The sequence below is a fragment of the Rhodamnia argentea genome, chromosome 7 (assembly GCF_020921035.1).
Source record: "Rhodamnia argentea isolate NSW1041297 chromosome 7, ASM2092103v1, whole genome shotgun sequence".
NCBI lineage: Eukaryota > Viridiplantae > Streptophyta > Magnoliopsida > Myrtales > Myrtaceae > Rhodamnia > Rhodamnia argentea.
Window position 1 is genome coordinate 6,134,954 of NC_063156.1, and position 10,662 is coordinate 6,145,615.

At 39.5% G+C, this 10,662-nt stretch overlaps 1 protein-coding gene across 2 annotated transcripts; it reads right to left on the reverse strand.

Annotated features, from left to right (window-relative positions):
- Positions 1 to 1,286: 1,286 nt before the first annotated feature.
- On the reverse strand, positions 1,287 to 9,368 carry LOC115754486 (dihydroorotase, mitochondrial). 2 transcript variants are annotated; one of them, XM_048282855.1, is made up of 10 exons: positions 9,286 to 9,368; positions 7,444 to 7,473; positions 6,236 to 6,381; positions 5,895 to 6,076; positions 4,993 to 5,129; positions 4,361 to 4,526; positions 4,016 to 4,132; positions 3,501 to 3,661; positions 1,960 to 2,184; positions 1,287 to 1,550 (listed from the first exon to the last, which is right to left on the reverse strand). In XM_048282855.1, exons 2-9 carry the CDS (start codon positions 7,471 to 7,473, stop codon positions 1,993 to 1,995), a joined length of 1,131 nt encoding a protein of 376 aa, XP_048138812.1. In that variant the 5' UTR covers positions 9,286 to 9,368; the 3' UTR covers positions 1,287 to 1,550; positions 1,960 to 1,992. The 2 variants fall into 2 exon arrangements, with proteins under 2 accessions (XP_048138812.1, XP_048138813.1); XM_048282856.1 differs by lacking the exons at positions 7,444 to 7,473; positions 9,286 to 9,368 and having other exon boundaries at positions 5,895 to 6,005; positions 6,236 to 6,361.
- Positions 9,369 to 10,662: the final 1,294 nt, after the last annotated feature.

Sequence of the window (10,662 nt, forward strand, 5' to 3'; positions counted from 1 at the left end):
ATGAATAAAAAAAAACAAAAGGAAGATTCCTGCGGCTATTCAAGAAAAACTTTTCATGAATACAAAAAAAAACACTTTCTTATAAATGAAGGAAGGCTACTACAGAAGAAAGGACAAAAAAAAAGGGGGCCACGTTTATTTTTTTTCAACATTCATTATCTCTTTTATTTGACTTTTGTATGTTTCGTTTACCCTTCAAATCGAGTGAGCCCCGAGAAATCATATCCATTCTAGTATTGTATCCGGTGATATTATCTAATTGGTTAAAGCAAAGCCTCTCTTGCTAGTTACCAGTTATTACATGAAACATAGTATATTTACAACCCTAAAAATGTCAATACTTTAATTTGAGTACGTTGTACTCCGTTTCTGAAATAGTTCAGCCTCTTTTCCAGGACAGGAACCGTGTCCATGTTTCCAATTAGGCACATGCACGGTGCACGTCCGATTCCCCCTTGCCGCCGAGCACAAACAATTTCACGTTTGAACCACCGACTTGAAAGTCCTAGCTCTCATCGTTGATTTAGCGTACTGTTTCACTCATCTAAGCTTTTACCTATTTGAGGCGCGCTTTCTTGTCACTGAAAAGCCGGGTTCATGACATAACCAAGAATTTTTTTTTGAGGATTTCGTTTTGATACAACACGGTTCATCGATTCAATTCGAAACTCGCCCCTAAGTATTGGGACTTCGGCATTGTTTCCTTCACATTTCATAGAGTCACTCGAGTTCAAGTCTATTTATGGGATTGGACTTGGATTTGGTATAGGATCAGACCTCCCAAGTCTATATCGTAGAGTACCCTTTTCTTTCCCTTTAACCATGAAAAAGCCGAAGTGGGGTCGTTTGCAGGTGGATCAGAAGTTCACTCGTGAGCTCATATGTTCTCGACTCTTTGGTTTTCACGTTCCCATTTCCTCATCTTCGTCAGATTTTCTCAGTGCATTCCCCGAACTTTGGTTCGAATCGAACAACTTTATCCTACGGATAAAAAGTTCAAGAGGGGTATTTGTGAAAATTGGACAGAAGAAGGGGAGGGGGGGCGGCAAACGTAATATTTTCTTTTACTTCCACTTCCACTTCCACTAGTTTGCTGGACTTTCTTATTTTATCCACCTTTAATGGCAGAAATTATTTCCCCAGGTGGTGCCAGTGCGTTGACATGGAGAAAAGTTGGGGAAGGAAGTTTCTCCGTGGTCTGTAGGGGAGTGAGGGATCGAAAGCCGATTGCAATCAAGTCTTTCCGGTTAGGAGCGCCTGCCAAAGCCATGATAATGCGTTAGTGATTTGAAAGTGAGAAGTTTGCATCTAGAAATTACCATGTGGATGCACCAAATCTGATTCAAATTCCCTTGACCCAGAGCAACCAATTAAAGAAAACAAGACGAACATGGTTTGAAAGCTGTTTAGAAGCTTGATATTTTATTGAGGAATGAAGGGTAGAGATCTCGTCCAGACAATCCGGGTCATTTCATCATCCAGGCAAAAAAGTCGAAAGGTTTCTTCTTTAAGTCTATGAAGCCGGTGTTCTGACATGCAAAAGCCCTTCCCTGAAACAAAAATTAAGCTGACATCAGATACGATATGCTAATTGCGTGAACGAGGAATGAACTGACATGGATTGATATTGAAGGAAACTCCAGATATGACTATATATATAAAACAAATGGACTGGCAATGCCATACGACCAAAAATAAAATAAAATTTGCATGCACACATGCTCGCACCGTGAGTACGGACCTCGGCATGCACATCCACACAGTACATCAGCATATGAACGCATGCACACACGCACTCAAACATGAAGGTCCACTCCTACGCACCCACGCAACAGCAAACCAACCCTCACGATTATCCAAGCCGTGCCGAATACACATTTCCATAATTGTTATAAGAGTTAACTTACAAACAGAAATAGATGCACCTTGCAATAGTAAGACATTAACCAGGAAAGGTACCTTGGACTATCCCAACATACCATATCTTGTTATTTAAAGAAGTGGTTGCCAGTCAAGCATTTTTCCTGCAAACATTGGGAGGATCTCGCCAAATGGAAAGGAGAAAGATTCTGGGACAACCCATGGATTCTTTCTTAACGTAATCTTCAATTTGTTCCTCGGAAGCCCATAGAACTCCGGCCCGTTAAAGCTAGTAAAGGCTTCCAGCTTGTCAAGTACCCCTGCCTATCAATTAGGAACTGCTATCAGCCAAACACTTATTGGCATATGTTACCACTTAGTAGCAAAAACCAATGTCTAATAATTAGATGACAAAGATAATTGATGTGTCCATCAGCAGGACTTAAACATATCAACCTAAACACAAGTTGACTAAATCCATATGAATTTCAGTACTAAACTATCGAATTTAAGGGCAACATGCATCTTTTACTCCTCGATACCTATTAGAAGAAAATTGATTTGAGCAGAGAACAGCTTCAATGTATTACAGCTAAGATATGGACCAGATAAAAGAAGGCTTTCTTTCAATGGCTAGATCCAGCTAAATGACACACCAACATAATATTAAAACTCTAGCTCAGGCTAAGCTTGCCAAATGAGATTCGAAAAGTTAACATATAATTAGTGACTTTATGAATCAGTTGCTAGGCAAGTGTAACATAAGGTAATTAGAACTTTCTCTCGGTATAAACAGAGCTCTTTGTATTATATCATCAAGTCATCGAGTAAATATATAGTCATTGTGTCCTTTCTCTCTTCTTCTCTCTTCAGATTCTAAAACTTTTGCAGAAGAAATAACTACTCCTGCGAGGCCACAAGGACGAGCCAGGACTTTCAACTAGGAAGTGCATATGGATGCGCTACAGAAAAGTTTCAGACAAGAACACAATGGAGACAATCTCAGTTACCTCACTTATGTCCTTCTCCTACTTTTCTCCATTGAGTAAGATCTCTTAAATACTATGTCATTGGAGAATAGGTGCATGGAGAGTTGCTGATTTTAGTATATCTAACCTGGCTTGAGACCTTCGACCGATAGAAGTAAAATATAGGTAATAAACCTTATTAACATAGCAATTGAAATTATAGAGATTTTTCATTTTCAGCAAGCAAATTAGATTTTAGCATAAACAAGCTTAAAGACTTACACATGCCAACCACAAAATTTACTATGACGTCCTTCAAGGAAGTTTATATTCAAGAATGACATGAAATCTCATAAACAAATCAAAAGGCTGAAATGTATCAAACTGATACCAGCTAGAAACAAAAAATTTCACATTAGACAATATCCTATCTATACAAATCATCAAACAAAAGGAGCAAGACCATATCCATGGACAAATTTGGTCAACCTATTGGGAACTTGGGTGGTCAATTCATTTCCTCCTCTTCTTCTTTTTTTCCCTTTTTTTGGGTCATCAGCTCTAATGACTGGAATACAATTATGAGAGGTCAACTATCAAAAAGACACATTATTTTAAAGGCATGCAAAGCTCATGAGTACTCCAATCAACTTTGGAAAGAAGGGAAAGTACCTCTTCAAAGACCTTAGCGTAGAGTGACAAAGCAACTGGAGCATTGTAGATACCAGCACATCCACAAGCACACTCCTTCCGTCGCCTCTCATGAGGAGCACTATCAGTTCCAAGGAAGAATCTTTTACTGCCACTAGTCACAGCTGCCACAATAGCCTGTCCTAGATGGCATCAAGCATGACCAAGTGAATCTCAAGAAAAAAAGTTTTCTACAAGTAAAAGTTTGCAAAATTAATAAGCTTTAAGCACACTGCTCTGAAGAACCTCATGTCCATATCAATCAGAATAACTACTCATGACTCCGGGAATTTTGAGCAAGATGTATAATTGATGCAAATTCAGGAAGGGAAGATGGCTCAGCAATTAATATACTTCAATAGGCCTATCGGACTTTAAATTTTAAACCAGTATGAGCCCAAAGGTCAAGGCTACTTAAGATTGCTAAGCAAGACCAAAAGGTAAGAGATCGGTGAAGTCATATAGTAGCAGCAACAGCATACAAAATATTCACTTACTGTGGGTCTCTCTTTTTAGTACAGGAAGGCAGTAATTGTGTGGCTGCAATCCTCCTTGGAATATAGAGTTCCTATTCAAGAGAAGATGCTGTGGAGTAACTGTAGCCGCTATAAATCCTGAAAAATTATACAGATTCAGATTTCACTCTCTCGCACACATACATATATACGAACCTACATATGTACGTGTGTGTATATATACATACCCACACATGTATGTGTGTGTGTGTGTGTACGTACCCACATACATACCCACATACATATGTGTGTGTGTGTACATATTTTGTCAGGAGAGGGCAGGGGGTAAAGTAAAAAGACGTAAACTGCCATAAATTGGCATTGCACCTTCTTTGCTAGACTCAACAAAACTAACAGCATCAGATGTAGTGATGTGCTCCATCACAATCTTCAGCTGTGGAAGTTTGTGGATTAAAGGCTGTAAAACAGTGTCAATAAAGACCTTTTCTCGATCAAATATATCCACAGCAGCATCTGTAACCTCCCCATGGACCTGCAAGTAGCATCCAAAGCATTTCTAAGCGAGAATGTCGACTTGTCTACTCAAACTAACACCAAAATGAAAGGTGCAAAATGGCAAATTGCATGATGACTTCCTACAAACGACGATAGGAAAGTTGCCCATTAATCTAACAATGCCTGCAGCATTTTCATCCAAGAAGCAGCATAAACCTTAACAAAGATAGGAACCTTTGGATACATATGACCAATACATAAAAACCACCAAACCAATTAAGATTATGTCCGATTTCCCCTAACCTCACATGAGTTCTCGCCATTCCTCTCTTCCAAGGGCATGGTAAAATGTTCAGTTCTCTTAAAGTTTAATTATTCTCAATTTAATTTGGAGAAGGCATACCACACTACAACCCATTCTGCAAGTGTAACAAGCCAGAAATCTTGATCAGAAAGTCATGACAAGATAGCCAACAGCAATTGATTTTGAATAATTTAGTTACCAGCAAAGGCATGTCTTGCTTGACCATTTCCTCAAGGACAGGAAGGCATTTTCCTAAAAGATCGGTAACACCATCCTGAGAATTTGTAGTAGCGCCAGCTGGGTACAGCTTTACTGCAAACACGGCACCACTCTGTCCTGCTTATGCAATTGGAATCATCATTGCCTATGGACTAAAACTAAAGAATAATAAATTTAACTCTGAAAAAAAGAAACGAGAGAGGAGGCAAATGGCTCTTTTTTATCTTCTGTTAAATTATATTCAGAGAATGTCAATGAAACTGCTGGCACAGAGATATTGCAGAAAAAAATCAATGGAAAAACCTCAATCATGAAAAAGACGGAAGAGAAAAAGAAAGGAGCTATCAAAAGGACATAACTGTCAGAAAGAATTATTTATCCTGAGCAAACCAAATACTTAATTCCATTAAGTTGCCAACCAAGACAAGCTCAAAAATTAACAAAAATAAACTTTCACAAGTGCACTTTTTTTTTTGGTCGAATCACAAGTGCAGTTACTGTATTGCATTTAAGAAATCTATCAGCCTCTGCCTAATTTGCCCTTTTATTATCTTACTAATTAAAAGCCGGCAAATAGATTCATCAAAATCTTACAAATTAGCATTATGAAAGCAAAATTTCAGAAAGCATATTTAAAAAATAAGAACATTTTAAATCACTTGACCTTGCTCAATGTGAATTATATAATCCAGTATCATGAGAAACTCAAAAAATAAAGACCAAACAGAATTACATTTACAATGGTCATGAGCATGACAGCCTCAATAAACTTCAAACCTCTTAGATAGTAGGGCAGAGAAAACTTCAAGTCAAATGGTGTACACATATAGCTCAATTAGAATCGAGGAACTGCTCCGAATCTGGATGCAATGTAAGACTTACGGGCTAGTTTGATCTCATCGGGTTTTGTTGAATCCGTCAAGTAAAGTGTCATAAGAGGAGTAAAGTTGCTGTTGGCTGGCAGTGCTCTCATAATGGATTCCCTATAGGCCACTGCAGCAGATGTGGTAGTGACAGGAGGCTTCAAATTTGGCATCACTATAGCCCTTCCAAAATGATTCGCACTGGAGACGAGGAAAATACCAGACACAAGAAGGAGACATCAGGCAACTAGCTCAACAGATCCGGGGACACCTCCCATTGTGCAATACTTTTATTGTCTGAGAACATATGCATACGAGTTATGCTAATCAACCAAAGAAATATAGCTAAAAATAGACGACCTGTGAGGGAGAACGGCTTCAAGAAGACTCCCATCACGAAGGTGAAGATGCCAATCATCAGGTTGTGTGAGCGTCAACTCCATCTTGGAACCTTTTGATTTCGACAGATTATGCCCTTCAATCTTAGCCGAATTGAACTTCAGCACCTATGATGCATGTGATATCTTCATAAATTCAGGACAGCCTTACAAGAAATAAATGTATTTTGGTGGAAAGATAGGTCTGCAAGGAAGATTGAAATAGTAAAATTAGCATTGAGGTTCAAAATGAACAAGAATTTAAGTTTGAAGTCAATTATAACGCCATGAAATGCTTATAAGTTACAGTAAAAGAAAAAATTCTAATGCTATAAAATTCAGAAATCCGATAAATGACTTCTAAAGCATGTACTCAATACTTCTCGCATAACACTTTACTGATCCAGTTTATCATTCTAGCATGTAGCCATTTACACATATAGCTTCCATCATTAAGAAGCTATCGCCAACCAAATATCATCAAGTAGCTTCAAAAGTAAAAATCCATCCATTCATAACAAAAGCAATAAAGAAATTTCAAGCTAATCAACTGTAGTCAGGCAATAGTGCGTGGAAGCACACACATTCAACTTCATTTGGCTCAACGAGATACTCAAATTTAGTATCAAAGCAAAGTTAAACAGCATTTGAACCTAATGTCAAGGTAAAGGCGAAGAACCCGTCATGTGAACAATTCAATAAGTACCAATGACAATTCTGAACTTTGGACTCTGGATTCAACAAATGGAAAATAAGCATATTAAAATTTGGGGATAATGTCGCCAGTTATCCCGATTATCCCCGTACTACGGCTCTGTATTCAAAATCGTCACTCTACTTTTTGTTTCTATAAAATGGTCCTTCTACTTTTTAAAATGGTATTGTTCGTCCCTAGAGCATTCCGGGTAAGGTCACAAAAGAAGTACCTCTTACGAACAATTTAATGGAAGGACTATTGATCAACCATTTTTCAAATTACAGGACAATTTTAAAAAGCAAAAAAAAAAGTAGAAGGACGATTTTGAATTTTGAGCAAAAGTACGGGGGATTAATGCCGTCAAGAGAGAATTGACAACTTAGAATAAATCATTTTGTATCCCCTGAAGTACATCCCTAACAACAATCAACGTACTTTGCATAAAAACCACACAAAGAACGAAGTATGTTCTACAGGGGAAGAGTTGTGCCTACATCGCATGGTAGGACCAGCGTCTTTATCATCCCAACTAGGGGTGTCAACGAGACCCGGCCCGAGCCGGCCCAAAACTATACAGTACCAAGCTCGGCCCGGCCCGAGCCAGCCCGAGCTCGAATTACATATGACCCAACTCTTCAATCCGGTTGGGACGGGTTGGCTTCCCTTTTTTTTTTAATTAAGAATTTGGAATCAAGATCCCCATAGTGTTAAAAAAAAAATTCTTCAACAGCAGATTTTGAGCTCATCATTCCAAGGAAAAGCATGTGCAAATTGCACGTCCACTGTTCACCTGCACGCACATGTCGTAATTAACGCAATGAATGAGCTCCATTTCAAATTGTTCGCCAAGAAAAACACCCCTGTTGGCTTGTTGCCTCAAATTGGATTAGAGATCATGATTTTGTACACACGCTTCTCCAACCGAAGCTCGCACAAAGTTCTAAAGTACATTTACAATGAAATAAGACAAACAAAGAAAGAACTCACTTTCTTGAATTCTAACTGCTAATCAACATCGATTTCAAATGAAATTCAAAATTTTCAAAATATACTAACACTCCTGACACGCAAACATATATATTTTGTTTGTCAACAAATAGACCATCGTCACAAATAGAGAAATCTCGAGACATCGATAGTCCTATATTTAACATTGTCACATCCTGTACAAAGTAAATGGGACAACATAAAAGTCCATCAAGAATCATACCCTCTTCCTCCTTCTTCTTCTTGAGTTTGCTTCCTCAATCGAGCTTGAAGCGGTGAAACTTTCCTTGCAGGTTTTGGAAAATTCCACTTCACGAGCTCAGATTACAGCTGGATTCTCCAAATTAACAGAGCCAAGGGAAAGAAGGAGAGATCGTTTTGAGCGATTCTTTCCGAGAGAAGGTAAAAAGCCCTTTGAAAATTGAAAAGAGAAAAGAGTGTGATGCGGGATTGCGATGAAGAAGGAGAAGGGCACGTACCCTTGGACGCTGCGGAGAGCCTGGTTGAATCGGGAATCGGGACTGTTGGTCTTCTCTTCCCGGAGGTGGTAGTTGCCGTTGGTGCTGTTGCGGAGGCGAGAGCCTGGAGGGGTCGTGGAAGGGGAGCGTGGCTGCGGCGGAACAGGGAAGAGACGAAGTCCCGGACTCGAGCTAAATTTCTTCCTTTTACTTTTGGGCCGATTCGGGCCGAGCCTTGCTCGGAACAGTATCGAGGCTCTTCAAAAGTTAACTACAGATCTCGTTGCCTGATCAAATTAATCATAAAATCTGCGCACTTAGCCATCAAAAGCCCGAAAACACCACCGTCCTTTCCACAAACCAGACTCTTCGCAGACCAAAGGAACTAAACTGATGCGTCGTTCCAAAGTAAGTGATGCGAGAATCGATGAAGAGAGAAAAGCATTACATATCGTGCAGTTCACATCAAAATCATAAATTTCTAACTGGCCCTTGAAATTTCGAGTGCAATGAACAGAATTACCAGAATCACTCCTCATCCCACGATTCGCGATCTCGGAAGCACGTTCCGCGTCCCACACCGAGGGTCGCCAGCCATCTGGGCAGCCGGATGCGTCGCTCCGTCGCCGAAAGAAGACGACGAGGAAGGAGAAGGCGATCGAAGAGATGGAAGAAACTGAACCGAAACCCTAGAGCTCAAGGAAGAGGAAGAGGACGACTCCCTCTCGGGTGTCTTGCGCGCTCTGCTTTCGTTTTAAGGCTAAAACGCTGTTCAAGGAATGACGATATTTATCTGATTCGTCGATTAGATGAAGGCGAATTATTGTCTTGAAAATATACCTAACTTTTAGGCCGGACCGAGCCGGCTCGGATTTTCTTGACGCCCCTAATTCCAACGCCGCCGAACTAAAGGCCCTTCAAAAGTTCGAGACCTTAGGAAAGTTCCAGTCGAAACTCCTAGAAACAAGAAATAGTGTGCAAACTAGACTGCTGCATTGAAAGCAAACTTGAATCTAACAGAACAGGACAAACCCACGGCAAAGGCTATACTCACTTTGGCAGAACCCACGTTCACAACCTTTCTCAGCGGAATATTTTCAAGCATCTAGCGGGCAAAGGCACAAGTGCACGCGCCGTCGCACACCAAGTGAGCAAAGACGGCCAGTGGCGCAACCAACAGCATCATAGCGCAACTTATCATGCCATTTTCCCACTCGTCACAAGCCCCCGCAAGAAACAGCAAGAAGAAAAAAGAAAGAAAAATAAAAAACAAGGCAGTGAATGATACGAGCCCTTTGAGCTCAGGGACAATGCTTTTATCTCTGGACATGTCCGCATTGCTTGGATTCGGCTGGAGAGACGAAACACTGGGGAGCGTTGATAAGCTTTGCAAAACCTTCTGTCATTCCTTGTGCTCTGTTTTGTTAGTTAAAAAAGTGAACTTTTACCAATGAATAAACATGCTGCACTAGTTTTAAATTTGAACTTGTTTGCCACCTATTTTTGTAATTATTCGAAAAGAATTTTATCTACGATTTCACATATATTTCGGTAACAAAGTAACAATAAAAGCTTGATTTGTTTTTCAGATTCTGGCGGGTACAACCCTGCTTTTGTTCCAATATTCACTGGACAGGGAATTCATTGTTGTAATAACAACGGAAGAAGATCGAAACTCATTGTTATCGCTTAGAAACTCTAGGTCTTTTAAGAGTCTTATGTTGCGTTTCGTCATCCGGAGTTCCAGTAGTGATAGAACTGGATAAGATAGCATATAAAAATCGTGGATTTTGCTATATCCCTTGTTTGGTGAATCGCAATAATAAAGTCGAATATTTTCACATGATGCTATCATATCCAATATTTGGTATGAACTCATATCGGTTTAAATGAACCTAAAAATTGTATAAACGAAGATAGTAAGAATATTTCACGACACTCTTGCCTACTTGATTTTTATTTGCTTACTTTTTTTTTATATCTTTTCTCTTTTTTTATTTCTTTTCTTTTTAATTTCTTTTTACCCCTTATATCATTCTCTAGTAAATTTCATTAGCATGGTAAACTATACTAATATACTGTTGATCGTGGCTTTGAGACTGAGTAGCTGTAACTATTTCTTCCAGTTCATTGATTGTCTTCATTGCTGGTTCTGGTGTCGCTAAAGGTTTGCCTGCTCTTGCTTGCTAGGGTTTCGCACACTCACAGCATCAGTTTTCTGTCGTAGAGCTGCTTCTCAATTTGACTAACATCTGGTGAACTAACTAA

Bases quoted from the DNA above. Each gene is read 5' to 3' on its own strand.
- LOC115754486 (XM_048282855.1), bottom strand. From the start codon at position 7,473: ATGATAAAGACGCTGGTCCTACCATGCGAT. The intron at 6,382-7,443 runs GTAGGCACAACT...CATGCATCATAG, and splicing joins CGCTGGTCCTACCATGCGAT to GTGCTGAAGTTCAATTCGGC. The intron at 3,662-4,015 runs GTAAGTGAATAT...GATGCCATCTAG, and splicing joins ACTAAAAAGAGAGACCCACA to GACAGGCTATTGTGGCAGCT.